At 43.7% G+C, this 18,189-nt stretch overlaps 1 protein-coding gene across 1 annotated transcript in view; it reads right to left on the bottom strand.

Annotated features, from left to right (window-relative positions):
• The window catches only part of LOC140385344 (exostosin-1-like), a 299,358-nt gene that overhangs the window by 72,065 nt on the left and 209,104 nt on the right, over positions 1-18,189 (bottom strand). Inside the window, exons 4-6 of the mRNA XM_072467409.1 lie at positions 17,244-17,363; positions 9,078-9,210; positions 7,658-7,776 (exon numbers count right to left, since the gene is read on the bottom strand). Of these exons, the coding sequence (XP_072323510.1) occupies positions 7,658-7,776; positions 9,078-9,210; positions 17,244-17,363 (372 nt within the window). The remainder of the gene's footprint in view (positions 1-7,657; positions 7,777-9,077; positions 9,211-17,243; positions 17,364-18,189) is intronic.

The following is an 18,189-nucleotide window of genomic DNA, read 5'->3' as shown; positions in this document are numbered from 1 at the left end:
AGGGTGCTCTTTCCAAGAGCCGGTGCAGACTCGATGGGCCGAATGGACTCCTTCTGCACTGTAAATTCTATGCAAATTCTATGAAACCCAAACAACAAAAACCCAAAGTTTTTCACAGCATAGTTCAGTTCTCCTCAATCAAAGTTCCAAGGTCCTCCTTCCCATGCCAGTCTATTCTCCTTCATGAAGTCCGCTGCCGCCTCCGCCGAGCCAAAGTACAGCCTTCGGCCCCCACAGGCAATCTGGGTACAGTAAACCAAACTTAACACCCTTCTTGTTCAGGGCCGACTTGACCTTATTAAAGCTCGCCCTCCTCTGCGTGAGCTCTGCTCCCAGGTCTTGGGACACCCAAATCTAGACGCCTTGCCAAGTGCATCGCCTCGTCTGCCTGGCCCACCTCATGATGCATTCCTTGTCCGAGAACCGATGCAATTGTACCACCATCGCCCTCAACGGCTCACCCCCCTGGGATTTGCGCATCAGTGCCCTGTTGGTCCGATCGAGTCCACCGCCCGGGCCAGGTCCTCCGAACTTTCCTTCCGCTATTGGGTGAACATCTCATTCAGAAAGCTCATCAACTGGTCCATCGACCACTGAGCCGGAAGGGCCAGGCCCTGCCCATCCGCCATCTCCACGTGCTTTGTCCGCTCCTCACTCGCCTTAACCAACTGGTTCGCTTTTTCCTGTGTACTTCTGGACCGCAGCTCCATAAACTAGGGGTCACTCTCTTCTACAACTTTTTCCTATAAAATTCCTGCGACAAACCAGCGTAAAGGCCACAAAAACACCACCATGAGCAGGAGCTGACAAATATGTGACCACTCACTCCATGGCCGCCACCGGAAGTCATCAGTGGCCCAACCCTTTCGCTGGCTACCCTCTTGCTCTTCATCATGTTTGCCATTGACTCTCATGATCCCTTTTAGCCCTCCACACTCCTTCCTTAAGTTCCTTCCTACTTTCCTTATATTCCTCACGGGCTTCGTCTGTTCCCAGCCTTCTAGCCCTTACAAATGCTTCTTTTTTTTTTTCGGAGTAGGCTTACAATATCCCTCGTTATCCAAGGTTCCCGAAACTTGCCTATCTTATCCTTTTTTCTCACAGGAACATGCAGGTCCTGAATTCCTGTCAACTGATATTTGAAAGCCTCCACACATGCCAGATGTTGATTTACCCTCAAATATCCGCCCCCAATCTAGATTCTTCAGTCCCAGACGAATATTGTTATAATTAGCCTACCCCCAATTTAGCACCTTCACCCGAGGACTACTCCAGCAGGACTACTCTTCATCCAACAGTACCTTAAAACTTACTGAATTATGGTCACTGTTCCCGAAATGCTACTGTAGCTTCAACAACCTGGCCGGGCTCATTGCCCAATTCCCACTCCAGTACGGCCCCTTCCCTAGCTAGACTGTCGACATATTGCTTCAAGAAGCCCACCTGGATGCTCCTCACAAACTGCCCCATCCAAGCTCCTGGCACTAAGTGAGTCCCAAACAATATAGAGGAAGTTAATCCTGTTGCTTTTACACCATTCCAAAATCTGGCTGCATATCTGCTCTTCTATCTCCTGCTGGCTGTTGGAAAACCCCCAACATGGTGACTGCACCCTTCCTATTCCTCAGCTCAACCTATATTGTCTCACTGCATGAACCCTCTGAGGTATCCTCCCACAGTACAGCTGTGATATTCTCCTTAATCAGTAGTGCAACACCCCCACCCCTTTTACATCCCCCTCTATCTTGCCTGAAACATCTAAATCCTGGAACATTTAGCTGCCAATCGTGTCCTTCCCTCAACAAAGTCACTGTAATGGTAACAACATCATAGTTTCATGCATTAATCCAAGCTCTAAGTTCATCTGCCTTACCTTCTCGCATTGAAACAAGTGTACTTCAGACCACCAGTCCCGCTGTGTTTCGCAACATCTCCCTGCCTGCTCTTCCTGAGACTTACTGGCCCTGTTCTCTAGGTCCCCTGCAGTTATTCACCCTCTGACCTATTGCTCCAGTTCCCATACCCCATCACACTAGTTTAAACCCTCCCGTGTGACACTAGCAAACCTCGCGGTCAGGATATTTGTGCTCCTCCAATTTAGATGCAACCTGTCCTTCTTGTACAGGTCCCACCTGCCCCAGAAGAGATCCCAATGGTCCAAATATCTGAAACCCTCCCTCCTGCACCAGCTGTTTCGCCGCATGTTCAGCTGTACGATCTTCCCATTTCTAGCCTCATTGGCAAGTGACACAAGGAGTAATCCTGGGTTAAAACAGGCTGCAGGGTTGCTGAGAGAGGTGAGTGCATATTTAACAGAGACTTCAGTTCCTGGAGCAGGCCACAGGCTGCAGGGTTGCTGGGAGAGGTGAGTGCATATTTAAAAGAGCTTAGTTTACAGGTCGAGTGGCAGTTGGAGACTTCACTTCCTGGAGCGGGCCTATTGGCTCATTGGAAATCAGGCAGGGTACAAAAGGTGTGGCAGGACATGGAATGCTGATTGGAACAGAGTGCATCTGAGTTTAGGTGAGTGACTGAGTTCGGGTGAGTGGCGAGAGAGGGCTGTGTTTTTGTTGGTGTTCGGGTTTATCCTTGAGGTTCTATAAAAAAAGTGAAAACAATTATTTAAATTAATTAACTAGTTGAATATGGCTGGACAGGTGATGTGCTGTTGCTGTATGATAATGGAACTGGTGGATCCCATTGAGACCGTCAGTGACCACATCTGCAGCAAGTGTTGGCTGCTCGAGGAACTTCGGCTCAGAATTGATGAGCTGGAGACCGAGCTGCACACACTGCGGCACATCAGGGAGGGGGAAAATTACCTGGACGCTTTGTTTCAGGAGGCAGTCACACCCGGTAGAATAAGTACTGTTAATTCAGTCAGTGGTCAGGGACAGAGTGGTGTGACTGCAAAGGAAGCAGGTAGGGGGATCCTGAGTTTAGGAGTTGAGGAGCCTCAGCCCTTGACCTTGTCCAACAGGTATGAGGTACTTGCTCCCTGTGTGGATGAGGAAGAGGGCTGTAGGGAGGATGCGTTGACTGACCATTGCACCGTGGTACAGGAAGCCATTCAAGAGGGGGGGAGCAAAAAGACAAGTGGTAGCTGTAGGGATTCTATAATTAGGGGGATTGATGGCATCCTTTTTAAGCCAGATCGTGAGTCCCGCATGGTATGTTGCCTGCCCGGTGCCAGGGTGAGGGACATCTCTGATCGGCTTGAAAGGATTTTGGAGAGGGAGGGGGAGGATCCAGTTGTTGTGGTCCACGTTGGGACTAACAACATAGGTAAGGCGAGGAAAGAGGACCTGTTTGGGGATTATCAAACACTAGGGACTAAATTAAAGAACAGGTCCTCCAGGGTTATAATCTCTGGATTACTACCCGAGCCACGTGCCAATTGGCATAGGGTTGAGAAAATTAGGGAAGTTAACGCGTGGCTAAAGGAGTGGTGCGGGAAAGAGGGATTCCATTTCATGGGGCATTGGCATCAGTACTGGGGCAGGAGGGACCTGTACCGTTGGGACGGTCTTCACCTGAACCATTCTGGGACCAGTGTTCTAGCGAATAGGATAACTAGGTTGGTCACAAGGACTTTAAACTAGCAAGTTGGGGGGAAGGGAAGGGTAAAGCGATGGACAGTATAATGGTTAATGGACAGCAAGGCAGCAGGCTACGTGACAGGTTATGATGTAGAGATATGGGTTCAAAGACGAGACAAATTAGGAGAAAGGATAAGAGGAAAAATAATTTGCAAAACGTTACTGATCAAGGTGTTAGGATTCATAACAAAGACATAAAAAACAGCATAAGTGTACTTTACCTGAATGCTCGTAGTATACGGAATAAGGTGAATGAGTTGATGGCGCAAATCATCGTAAATGACTATGATTTAGTGGCCATTACTGAAACATGGTTAAAAGATGGTCACGACTGGGAGTTAAATATCCAAGGGTATCAGACTATACGAAAGGATAGAATGGACGGTAAGGGCGGTGGTGTAGCTTTGTTGTTTAAGGATGGCATCCGGGCAATAGTAAGGGATGATATTGGTGCTATGGAGGACAAGGTTGAATCAATTTGGGTGGAAATCAGGAATAGTAAGGCGAAAAGGTCACTGATAGGAGTCGTCTATAGGCCACCAAATAGTAACAGGATGGTAGGGCAGGCAATAAGCAAAGAAATAACGGATGCATGTAGAAATGGTACAGCGGTTACCATGGGAGATTTTAATCTGCATGTCGATTGGTTTAACCAGGTTGGTAAAGGCAGCCTTGAGGAGGAGTTTATAGAATGTGTCCGGGATAATTTCCTGGAACAGTATGTAATGGAACCTACAAGGGAACAAGCGGTCCTAGATCTGGTCCTGTGTAATGAGGCAAGATTGATTAATGATCTCATAGTTCGGGATCCTCTTGGAAGGAGCGACCACAATATGGTGGAATTTAAAATACAGTTGGAGGATGACAAGGTAAAATCAAACACTAGTGTTTTGTGCTTAAACAAAGGCGATTACAATGGGATGAGAGAAGAACTAGCTGAGGTAGACTGGGAGCAAAGACTTCATGGTGAAGCAGTTGAGGAACAGTGGAGAACCTTCAGAGCGATCTTTCACAGTGTTCAGAAAAGGTTCATACCGACAAAAAAGAAAGACGGTAGAAAGGGGAAAAATCGACCGTGGATATCTAAGGAGGTGAGGGAGAGTATCAAATTGAAGGAAAAAACATACAAAGTGGCAAAAATTAGTGGGAGACGAGAGGACTGGGAAGTTTTTAGGGGACAACAAAAAGCTACTAAAAAAGCTATAAAGAGTAAGGTAGACTATGAAAGTAAACTGGCTCAGAACATAAAAGCAGATAGTAAAAGCTTCTACAAATATATAAGACAAAAAAGAGTGGCTAAGGTAAATATTGGTCCTTTGGAAGATGAGAAGGGAGATTTAATAATAGGAGACGGGGAAATGGCTGAGGAGCTGAACAGGTTTTTTGGGGTCAGTCTTCACAGTGGAAGACACAAATAACATGCCAGTGACTGATGGAAATAAAGATATGATAGGTGAGGACCTTGAGATGATTGTAATCACTAAGGAGGCAGTATTGGGCAAGCTAATGGGGCTAAAGGTAGACAGTCTCCTGGCCCTGATGGGATGCATCCCAGAGTGTTAAAAGAGATGGCTAGGGAAATTGTAAACGCACTAGTGATAATTTATCAAAATTCACTAGACTCTGGGGTGGTCCCAGAGGATTGGAAAGTAGCAAACGTGACACCACTGTTTAAAAAAGGAGGTCGGCAGAAAGCGGGTAATTATAGGCCGGTATGCTTAACTTCGGTTGTAGGGAAAATGCTGGAATCTATCATTAAGGAGGAAATAGCGGGGCACCTGGAGGGAAATTGTCCCATTGGGCAGACACAGCATGGGTTCACAAAGGGCAGGTCGTGTCGGACTAATTTGGTAGAATTTTTTGAGGACGTTACCAGTGCAGTAGATAACGGGGAGCCAATGGATGTGGTATATCTGGATTTCCAGAAAGCTTTTGACAAGGTGCCACACAAAAGGTTGCTGCATAAACTAAAGATGCATGGCATTGAGGGTAAAGTTGTAGCATGGGTAGAGGATTGGTTAACTAACAGAAAGCAGAGAGTGGGGATAAATGGGTGTTTCTCTGGTTGGCAACCTGCAACTAGTGGGGTCCCTCAAGGATCAGTGTTGGGCCCGCAGTTGTTCACAATTTACATAGATGATTTGGAGTTGGGGACCAAGTGCAATGTGGCAAAGTTTGCAGACGACATTAAAATGAGTGGTAAAGCAAAAAGTGCAGAGGATACCGGAAGTCTGCAGAAGGATTTGGATAGGTTAGATGGATAGGTTAGGTGAATGGGCTAGGGTCTGGCAGATGGAATTCAATGTTGCCAAGTGAGAGGCTATCCATTTTGGGAGGAATAACAGCAGAATGGATTATTATTTAAACGGTAAGATGTTAAAACATGCTGCGTGTGCACGAGTCGCAAAAAGTTGGTGTGCAGGTGCAACAGGTGATTAAGGAGGCTAATCGCGTTTTGTCTTTCAGTGCTAGAGGGATGGAGTTCAAGACTAGGGAGGTTATGCTGCAATTGTATAAGGTGTTGGTGAGGCCACATCTGGAGTAGTGTGTTCAGTTTTGGTATCCTTACCTAAGAAAGGACATATTGGCACTGGAGGGAGTGCAGGGGAGATTCACTAGGTTGATCCCAGAGTTGAGGGGATTAGATTATGACGAGAGGTTGAGTAGACTGGGACTGTACTCATTGGAGTTTAGAAGGATGCGGGGGGGATCTTATTGAAACATATAAAATTATGAAGGGAATAGATAGGATAGATGCGGGCAGGTTGTTTCCACTGGTCGGGGAAAGCAGAACTAGGGGGCATAGCCTCAAAATAAGGGGAAGTAGATTTAGGACCGAGTTTAAGAGGAACTTCTTCACCCAAAGGGTTGTGAATCTCTGGAATTCCTTGTCCAGTGAAGCAGTTGAGGCTCCTTCTTTAAACGTTTTTAAGAAAAGGATAAATACCTTTCTAAAGAATAAAGGGATTCGGGGATATGGTGTAAGGGCTGGAGAGTGGAGCTGAGTCCACAAAGATCAGCCATGATCTCATTGAATGGCGTCACAGGCTCGAGGGGCCAGATGGCCTACTTCTGTTCCTAGTTCTTATGTTCTTATGTTTATGTTCTAAAACACGAGAGGTCCTGTTGTTTAACTTTCTATCTAAATCCCTGAATTCCTGCTGCAGGACCTTTTCACTCTTCCTGCTATGTCGTTAGTACCAATTTGTACCATAACCTCTGGCTACCACGGCCTCTGGCTGTTCACCCTCCTCCTTCAGAATGCTCCCTGCCCGTTCAGAGACATCCTGGACCCTGGCACCAGGGTGGCAACATACCATCCTAGAGTCTCTTTCACGACCACAGAAACGTCTATCTGTTCTCCTGACTATGGAGTCCCCTATAACTATTGGTCTCCTGTGCATTGTTCCTCCCTGCTTAACAACAGAGCCAGCCGTGGTGTTACTGCAAAAGAAATGAAAACTATTTTTTTTGCAGGTCTGCCATTATTAGTTTACGTCCGGATACTGTGGTATATGGGGCAACACAGCTTTTCCACAGAAATATGTGTCACCATATTAATGGTTAATGCATCATAAACAGACACGAGCATTTATCCAGTAAGCAGTCAAACCCCACAAGAGCAGGAAGGTCAAGGTTGCATTTCCAATCAGTGCTGAGTTAGTTGATTTCAACTAGTGCAATAGGCAGGAGAACGCTAATTTATGAGATGGCCACATGTTTGGAATTAAGTTGGGAAAATACCAAATCAGCCCTTATTCCAACTCCTGATTACTTTTTAAATCACACGGACTAGATGGGTGTGTTCGCACAATGAGGAAGATAGACTTGTGTGATAACAGAACTGTGATATCACTACAGCCAAATAGTTGTTGACATGGAACATCAAAACTCATAGAATAATGGTCAATTTGGTGAGGTACCAGTAAGGCCTGTTAAACCAGACTGCAGCACGGAAGCCTTCCAGAAGGGCAAAAAAGAAAGTTGGCAAGGATTTTCACCACCACAGCCTCTTAAAAAAATGTTTTTTCCTCTATAACAGAAAATAGTCAATCTACCTGGGCACAATATTGGGACTTAGCTACTGCTACTAGAAGTTTTAATATTGGCTGTGACTGCGAAACCAGCGGAGTCACTACATGGATAACAGCAGTAAACTTGGATGAAGGCTTTATACCTGGAACCAAAAACATAGAAGTTTAAAGTTTTAAAGAGAAATTCACAAAACAACTCAAATAACTTAAGCTGATGATTTTCGTACATAAATCTAAGGCATGAACATAACCAATGTGTTTAACAATATGTCATTAGGTCACTAAACCTTGCAGTTGAACAGCATCTAAGTTAGGAAATCCAATCCAATATCCCACAATTTGTGGCATGCTCTATCAGACATTTTATCCTCAGTCTTCAGATAAAAAACCTTCTGCACTTCAATTTGCTGAAGATGGAGCTGATAATGGTGTGGAGAGGTCAACGGGGCAACTGGAACCCTGGTGAACAATGGGGTCTATGAGGTTATAGGATTAAGAAAGAAACTGAGGAAAGGAAACTAAGAGGAAAATAAGGTGAAATCAGACACAGGAAGAGGGAAAGAAAAACTGGATTGAGAGAGAAAAGCAAGACAGAAAGGGAGCATTTATTTCCTGCAGTAATGAAACTTCAGAGATTCAACGATCATCTTTCTGGGCCAGAAAGGATCAGTGACATTCCAGGCACATCAATATCAGCATTAAAAAGGTTCATGCATAGTTAAGTGCCAGCCCTAATCTACGAAGGAAATTTAATTCTTAAATAATGCGTAAGTGTAGCAATTTCTTGAAACTTGGGGAGTTTGACTGCAAGTTCCGGTTTTACAAAGCTAATGGCGTAGCGACGCAATTTGTGCCAATTCACAAGTCATGAGCTTATCTCTCCCAAGCCACAAATTATCGGATGATTTACATATTAATGAAACGGTGTACATTAAACTGTTATTTTCCATCATAATTTTAGGTCAAGGCAACTGCAAAGGAGCAGAAGATCATGAAATCACTTATATGCATTATTGTAGCTTCATTTTGGAAATGACAAAATAAAAAGTCATTCAGCTTTGCAGTTTGAATTAATTATTATTTTACAATGCAGAAGTTGGCTTCTACTATATTTGGTCATGCGGAGATATCCTAAAACATCAAAAATGAGTAAAACCAAAAGATTGCAACTCTTACTGCTGCATTCTTTAAATTCTTTTGCACTACATCAGTCAGCGAACAGTGAAATTTCATTTTGGCATGTTTGCCTTCCCTATGATTGCCATACAAGTAATATAATATTCAGATTCCATTTTATTTTCACACTAAGATTAAAGTATTACATATTAAATTTTGTAGCTGTCATTAAATTTTGTATAAAAGCATTCAACATGTAAAAGATTACCAATGTATGAAAATTCATCAATGCTTTCATAAAAGCTTGAATTATTTGCATTCTACTTACCTAGATAAGAATAATAAAAAGGAAAATCTCCTAGATTTGAAGAATACTGTGGCTGACTAAATAATCCTCCTGGAGGTTTATTCCAAATTAAGCCATTGCGAGATATATGATTCAGGATTCTGTCTTGAATGATCTATAAAAAATATATAGTTAACAAAACTAGTGACCTCCTAACAGAGACCACGACCCTATGACTTTGCAAATACTTCAGAGTGAACATTATTTTTCATCATCTACTCAGCAATTGCTGTCTATTTAGTTTCTGGAACAACTCTACGAATGTTTTCAGGTTGAACAATGACAAATATACTTCATTTTTACGCAGCTCCAATAAATGTTGCAGCATCACTTTTAAACATTACTCGAAGACGCAATTAAAAGAAATGAAAGATAAAAACACAATAAAATCTGCAGTAAAGTTGTAAAAAGTGATGATTATAAGGCTAATGTAAGCTTTGTTTTTTTATGAATTAACCATAAGACATGAGTGGAAGTAAGGCCATTCGGCCCATCGAGTCCACTCCACCATTCAATCATGGCTGATTTCAACTCCATTTACCCGCTCTCTCTCCATAGCCCTTAATTCCTCGAGAAATCAAGAATTTATCAACTTCTGTCTTAAAGACACTCAACGTCCCGGCCTCCACCGCCCTCTGTGGCAATGAATTCCACAGACCCACCACTCTCTGGCTGAAGAAATTTCTCCTCATCTCTGTTCTAAAGTGACTCCCTTTTATTCTAAGGCTGTGCCCCCGGGTCCTAGTCTCCCCTGTTAATGGAAATAACTTCCCTACATCCACCCTATCTAAGCCATTCATTATCTTGTAAGTTTCTATTAGATCTCCCCTCAACCTCCTAAACTCCAATGAATATAATCCCAGGATCCTCAGACGTTTATCGTATGTTAGGCCTACCATTCCTGGGATCATCCGTGTGAATCTCCGCTGGACCCGCTCCAGTGCCAGTATGTCCTTCCCGAGGTGTGGGGCCCAAAATTGCTCACAGTATTCTAAATGGGGCCTAACTAATGCTTTATAAAGCTTCAGAAGTACATCCCTGCTTTTATATTCCAAGCCTCTTGAGATGAATGACAACATTGCATTTGCTTTCTTAATTACGGACTCAACCTGCAAGTTTACCTTTAGAGAATCCTGGACTAGGACTCCCAAGTCCCTTTGCACTTCAGCATTATGAATTTTGTCACCGTTTAGAAAGTAGTCCACGCCTCTATTCTTTTTTCCAAAGTGCAAGATCTCACCACTAGCCCATGTTGAATTTCATCAGCCATATCTTGGACCACTCTCCTAAACTGTCTAAATCTTTCTGAAGCCTCCCCACCTCCTCCATACTACCTGCCCCTCCACCTATCTTCGTATCATCGGCAAACTTAGCCAGAATGCCCTCAGTCCTGTCATCTAGATCGCTAATATATAAAGAGAACAGCTGTGGCCCCAACACTGAACCCTGCGGGACACCACTCGTCACCGGTTGCCATTCCGAAAAAGAACCTTTTATCCCAACTCTCTGCCTTCTGCCTGACAGCCAATCGTCAATCCATGTTAGTACCTTGCCTTGAATACCATGGGCCCTTATTTTACTCAGCAGTCTCCCGTGAGGCACCTTATCAAAGGCCTTTTGGAAGTCAAGATAGATAACATCCATTGGCTCGCCTTGGTCTAACCTATTTGTTATCTCTTCAAAGAACAGGTTTGTCAGGCACGACCTCCCCTTACTAAATCCATGCTGACTTGTCCTAATCCGACCCTGCACTTCCAAGAATTTAGAAATCTCATCCTTAACAATGGATTCTAGAATCTTGCCAACAACCGAGGTTAGGCTAATTGGCCTATAATTTTCCATCTTTTTCCTTGTTCCCTTCTTGAACAGGGGGGTTACAACAGCGATTTTCCAATCCTCTGGTACTTTCCCTGACTCCAGTGACTGTTGAAACATCATCACCAACGCCTCCACTATTTCTTCAGCTATCTCCTTTAGAACTCTAGGATGTAGCCCATCTGGGCCCGGAGATTTATCAATTTTTAGACCTCTTAGTTTCTCTAGCACTTTCTCCTTTGTGATGGCTACCATATTCAACTCTGTCCCGACTCTCCGGAATTGTTGGGATATTACTCATGTCTTCTACTGTGAAGACTGACGCAAAGTACTTAACAACTTACGCTAGTGTTTTAGTTAGTCCATGACACAATGTTTCTTTTTAAAAAATAAATTTAGAGTACCCAATTCATTTTTTCCAATTTAGCGTGGCCAATCCACCTACCCTGCAACATCTTTGGGTTGTGGGGGCGAAACCTACGCAAACACGGGGAGAATGTGCAAACTCCAAACAGACAGTGACCCAGAGCCGGGATCGAACCTGGGACCTCGGCGCTGTGAGGCAGCAATACTAACAACTGTGCCACCGTGCTGCCTGGCACAATCTGTTCCAATAACCTAATGAGAAGAATGCACTAACAGCAATTTCCAGACTAGATTCCTAGTTTGCACAGAATTTGTTCATCTCGAACCACTTCCGGTAATGGCCATGAAGTGAGCGGTCGCACATTTGGTGGCTCCTGCTCAAAGTGGATTTTTTTCGGTTCTTCCCCACCTGAATTGTGTAGTGTTTGAGGGCAAAAGGTGTATGAGTGCCCACAGAAGGTAATAGACGGTTAAAATCACAGTGCTGCCCAGTTTCTAGTTCGTGTTCCAGAACCTCCCCATTTTTGTTCAAAATCCTCTTTCAGGAAGGTGAATGGGATAATTTCAGGGTTTGTGTGGGCAGGGAAGACCCCATGGGTGAGGAGGGTGTCTGGGTGGGGGAGGGGGAGAAGAGAGAGAAGGGGACTGGCGTTGCCGGGTTTGCCGAATTATTATTGGGCTGCGAACATCACAATGGTGAGGAAATGGGTAGTGGAGGAGGGGTCGGTGTGGGGGCTGCGTCATGTCGGGAGACGGGTTTGAGGGCACTGTTGTTGCTACCCCTTCCGTTCTCACTGGCCAGGTACTCCAATGCCCTGTGGTTGTTTTGCCGATACGGGTGTGGAGCTAATGTAGGCAGCATTTTAGGTTGAAGGGCATGTCATGGGCTCCAATATGTGGCAATCATCGTTTTATGCCGGCGGGGCTAGATGCGAGATTCTGGAGTGGCGACAGCTGGGAAGAGAGTAATTTAGGGACTTTTTCATAGGTGGTAAGTTTGCAGGACTGGAAGTGTTAGGGAAAACGCAAAAGTTGCCAAAAGGAAATGAGTTTTAGGTACCTGCAGGTGAGAGGTTTTGTGAGGAGAGGTGTACCATCCTTCCTGGGGCTGCCGCCTCCGGTGTTTCAGGACAAGATATTGTTGGAGTATGATACGGGAGGGGGTAGGGTTTCTGATATCTGTAGTGAATTGATGGAGAGGGAGGGCGCTCCGGTAGAGGAGATTAATCGGAGGAGTAGTTGAGGGGGGAGGTGCGGGCCACAATGTGGAAAGAGATCTTGCGGAGTGTGAATGCGTCCTGATCGTGTGCGATGTTAACATAGACATAGAACGATACAGCGCAGTACAGGCCCTTCGGCCCACAATGTTGCACCGAAACAAAAGCCATCTAACCTACACTATGCCATTATCATCCATATGCTTATCCAATAAACTTTTAAATGCCCTCAATGGTGGCGAGTTCACTACTGTTACAGGTAGGGCATTCCACGGCCTCACCACTCTTTGCGTAAAGAACCTACCTCTGACCTCTGTCCTATATCTATTACCCCTCAGTTTAAAGCTATGTCCCCTCGTGCCAGCCATTTCCATCCGCGGGAGAAGGCTCTCACTGTCCACCCTATCTAACCCCCTGATCATTTTGTATGCCTCTATTAAGTCTCCTCTTAACCTTCTTCTCTCCAACGAAAACAACTTCAAGTCCATCAGCCTTTCCTCATAAGATCTTCCCTCCATACCAGGCAACATTCTGGTAAATCTCCTCTGCACCCGCTCCAAAGCCTCCACGTCCTTCCTATAATGCGGTGACCAGAACTGTACGCAATACTCCAAATACGGCCGTACCAGAGTTTTGTACAGCTGCACCATGACCTCCTGACTCCGGAACTCAATCCCTCTACCAATAAAGGCCAACACTCCATAGGCCTTCTTCACAACCCTATCAACCTGGGTGGCAACTTTCAGGGATCTATGTACATGGACACCTAGATCCCTCTGCTCATCCACACTTCCAAGAACTTTTCCATTAGCTAAATATTCCGCATTCCTGTTATTCCTTCCAAAGTGAATCACCTCACACTTCTCTACATTAAACTCCATTTGCCACCTCTCAGCCCAGCTCTGCAGCTTATCTATGTCCCTCTGTAACCTGCTACATCCTTCCACACTGTCGACAACACCACCGACTTTAGTGCCGTCTGCAAATTTACTCACCCACCCTTCTGCGCCTTCCTCTAGGTCATTGATAAAAATGCCAAACAGCAACGGCCCCAGAACAGATCCTTGTGGTACGCCACTTGTAACTGAACTCCATTCTGAACATTTCCCATCAACCACCACCCTCTGTCTTCTTTCAGCTAGCCAATTTCTGATCCACATCTCTAAATCACCCTCAATCCCCAGCCTCCGTATTTTCTGCAATAGCCTACCGTGGGGAACCTTATCAAACGCTTTACTGAAATCCATATACACCACATCAACTGCTCTACCCTCGTCTACCTGTTCAGTCACCTTCTCAAAGAACTCGATAAGGTTTGTGAGGCATGACCTACCCTTTACAAAGCCATGCTGACTATCCCTGATCATATTATTCCTATCTAGATGATTATAAACCTCATCCAGATTAAGATGGTGCATAGGGCCCACATGATGGTTGTGAGGATGAGCCGGTTCTTTGCAGGGATGGAGGATAGGTGTGGGCAAAGCTGACGGGGGTTCTGGCACGTGTTCTCGGATGTTATGACCGAGATTCTGGATGTGGGGGATGGCGATATCCGGTGTGTCATAAGGCCCTGGATTCCAGGTGGGGAGAGAAGACGATGTACTGGCCGTTGCTTCCCTGATAGCCTAGAGACAGATTTTGTTCTGTTGGCGGGACTCAAGAGCCGATGAAGGTGGGGGTATGGATGAGTAACCTGGCAGACGTTTAGGGGTTGGAGAAGATCAAGTTCGCTTTGCGGGGGTCAGAGGAGGGGTTCACCCGGAGATGGAAACTGTTCATTGATTTCATCAAAGTGGATTGAGGGGGTAAAATTAGGAGAGCGAGGTGAGGGGAGGTTGGGGATTTGTGGTTGCTGTTCATGTTGATGTTTTGGTCTTCTGATATTTTCATGTATATTTGTAAAAAAGTCTGGAATAAAAATATTAAAAAAAAAAAATTTGTTCATCTCAGCTAGAGAAATAATTGGGATGGAAATGTTTGGCTGCAGGCTAAAGTTTGGGTGAAGGTAAGCAAAGAGATAAATCATGCTTCTCACTGCTGACTGTTTTCCAGTTACACAGGCTGGAAAGGCATGATGCTCCATAACATTGTTCTTAAGGGATTATTGCTAGCAAGGTCAGAACTTGTTGCCATTCCCAATTGCCCTCAAGAAAGTGGTGGTGAGTAATCCTCTTACACCACTGCAATCTAGGTATTGTAGGTAATTTGGGTGATTAAATATCATGTCATCTAAAACAGATTACAGAAGCAAAATACAGATGCTAGAAATCTGAAGTAAGAACAGAAGGTGCTAGAAATACTCAGCAGGTCAGGCAGCATCTGTCGAGAGAGAAACAAAGTTAAAGTTACAGGTCGATGACATTTCATCAGAATTGGAAAGAGCTAAAGATGTAACAGGTAGGTACAGAAGTAGGGAATGAAATGAAATGAAAATGAAAATCGCTTATTGTCACAAGTAGGCTTCAAATTAAGTTACTGTGAAAAGCCCCTAGTCGCCACATTCCGGTGCCTGTTGGGGGAGGCTGGTACGGGAATTGAACCGTGCTGCTGGCCTGCCTTGGTCTGCTTTAAAAGCCAGCTATTTAGCCCAGTGTGCTAAACCAGCCCCTGGGGGAAGAGGGTAGTAGTGGAGTTAAGGACAAATGGTAAGAGCTGTGATTAGGGCGAGAGCTCAAGTGGTAAAAAGAATGACTAGACAAAGTGGATGATAATGGAACAAGAAACAAAAGATGTCTCTAGAGGAAATGTAAATGGCAACTACAGATGATCAGAAAAATGGAAACAATGGTTATGATATGAAATTGTCGAACATTGTTGAGTCCTGAAGACTGAAGTTCTGCTGCACCTTAACGTTCATTGGAACAGTGTGAGAGGCCATGGACAGAGAGGTCAGAGTGGGAGTGGGGTCAAGAATTAATATGTCTGTTGATTGGAAGGTTACTGTCATGCATAAAGACTGAAACAAGTGTTCCACCAAGCCTTCTCAACCTGCATTTGGTCTCCCCATTGAACAGACCACGTTGTGAACAGCAAATGCAGTATATCAAATTGAATCTACAAATAAATTGTTGTTGAGGGGCAAGAAAGGAAAATTAGTTAACACATTAGTCAACTAATGAGGCTGCCTTAGAATCTTTCACCTTGTGAAACACCCACAGCCAGCCTGTTTGGCTTCTGAAGTAATAGTTTTGCTATTGAGAGTTAGTGCCCTGTCAGATTTTAACTTCTTACATCTTGATTTTAATCTTAAAGAATACACATCATAAAGTTCATAAAACTAAAGGCACATCCTTGTCATATGGCCTCTGATGAATATGCACTGTCCAGTCTTGTGTTAAAATATCACTTGGGCATGACATGGAAATGCTGCTGATATTTGTAACGTACCCCACCAATTTTATCGTCACCAGTAGACAAAATTGCCAAAAAGCAGCTTGACGAGAAATACTTTATTCACATTTAAAAGATATCATTAATTTAGAATCATTGTTTTGAGAAGGGGGTCTTAATACTTGTTTCATACAAAATTATCCGATTAAAGTGAATGGAAATCGGAAATTACTGCCTCACATCATGGTTTTATTTTGATATATTAATTATGATTTTTAGAGGACAAGCCAATACATACAAAAATGTTTTACAAAGGATTTCTGAAACATACATAGTAAATAGAAACAGGAAGAGGCCACACGGCCCTTGGAGAATGCTCCATCATTCATTATGACCACAAAGTTCAATACTCTGATCCCGTCTCTCCCCCCCTCCCCGTCCCCCATATCCCTTGATTTCTTTATCCCCAAGAACTATATCTAATTCTTTCTTGAAATCAGAAATGTTGACCTCAACTACTTTATGTGGTAGTGAATTCCAGATTCACCACTCTCTGGGTGAAGTAATTTCTCCTCACCTCAGTCCTAAAAGGGAGAATCAGAAGTTAAAATATTCAATGCTCTCTTCCATTTAGTAGGTTGTTTCAGATTAAGTGTGGCACAGTGCATATAATTTATTCAGCTGCAAATCCTTTTGGATCCAACCCACACATTAGTATCACTGCACTTCAAAGTCAATTATTTGCATTGTGTATTGATAAGTGATACCTGGAAGATAGGAGCAGAAGGAGGCCTTTTGGCCCTTCGAGCCTGCTCCACCATTCTTCATGATCATGGCTGATCATCCAACTCAATAGCCTAATCCTGCTTGCTCCTCATAGCCTTTGATCCCATTCTCCCCAAGTGCTATATCCAGCCGCCTCTTGAATATATTCAAAGTTTTAGCATCAACTACTTCCTGCGGTGATGAATTCCACAGGTTCACCACTCTGTGTGAAGAAGTGTCTCCTTATGTCTGTCCGAAATGGTTTACCCAGAATCCTCAGGCTGTGACCCTTGGTTATGGACACACCTGATGAAATTATGTTAAATTGGGTAAGTTTTCTACATATACTCTTGACATTGCTGTTACATAGGTTAAGACAAAACTTCCTTTTAGACAACTTGATCATGATGAAAGCAGAAATTAATCTAGATATCAGCTCCACATATCAACCCGATTCTGAAATCTTTAGAGCAATTAGTAATAGAGGATTTGGGACATTGAGTCAATTCGAAGTGTCAGTAGGTGTTTAGTGGGGTGTTAAAATCCATTTGGAAATTGTTTAAGTCTCAAGATTTCAGGATCAGGCATAGAAGAGTTTTCATTGTTGGATTAAAGAACAAATTGACATGTATTAAACCTAAGTCATACTCACTTCTAATGTAGTCAACACTATCCTCTCAACTGAAGAAAAATAAGCCTCCCATAAGAACTGCGTCTGTTGCCTAAGTGCTAGGATTTTGTCCTGATTAATAGACCTTATTGTTGAAGGTATCTGCAAGACAGAAACATAGAAAATAGGAGAAGGCCATTTGGCCTTGCTGTGGCATTCAATATGACGAGACAATGAACATTAAGCAAGGACAGAAAATTTGTACCTTTTAATTAAATGCACTAATTGATGAATAGATTTACATACTATTCAGAGACAATCTGCCAATTTATAGCTTAATTGCAGTAAAGAATTTTCAAAGTGCTCGTGCAACAGTTACATACAAACCAGACCTTCAACCAGACCGCAACAAAAAAGGTTTGAGTTAATATGCAGACCTGTGCAAATATATCAGCACTAAATGCTGGCATGCATCCATTGACTTGTTTGGGGGCAGCAAAACTCAATAAGACATAAATGGAGCTCAAAAAAGACTTAATTTTTAAAAAGGGAAACTGCATGAACCATTTGGTGGTCGGATACGAGGTACAATCCCCCACACATTGAGCAGCGATGAGTGAAGAAAATAAGTTGCATCAATTTGGGTGATACCCACAATCATACAACTTGTTATATAGTATTGCCAGAGGTTGGATTTACATCTATCTTTTCATCTCGATCCCTTGCGATTTTTATAAGTTCTACCATGTTATTTGAAATCAGGCCATCTGATACCTTAGTGTTGAAGGTATTTGCAATGTCTTCCATGGTGATGACTAACGCAAAAAATGTATTAGCGTATCCGCCATTTCTTTGTTTGCAGCCTCTTTCAGTAGAGGTCCCACATTTACCATAGCTGCCCACTTCCTATTTAAAAATCCATTGAAACTGTTTGTTTTTATACTGCTTGTAAGTTTTGTCTCAAAATTCATTTTCTCCCTTATGAGCT

The sequence above is a fragment of the Scyliorhinus torazame genome, chromosome 11 (assembly GCF_047496885.1).
Source record: "Scyliorhinus torazame isolate Kashiwa2021f chromosome 11, sScyTor2.1, whole genome shotgun sequence".
Classification (NCBI taxonomy): domain Eukaryota; kingdom Metazoa; phylum Chordata; class Chondrichthyes; order Carcharhiniformes; family Scyliorhinidae; genus Scyliorhinus; species Scyliorhinus torazame.
This window is presented reverse-complemented; position numbering and strand designations above follow the sequence as displayed.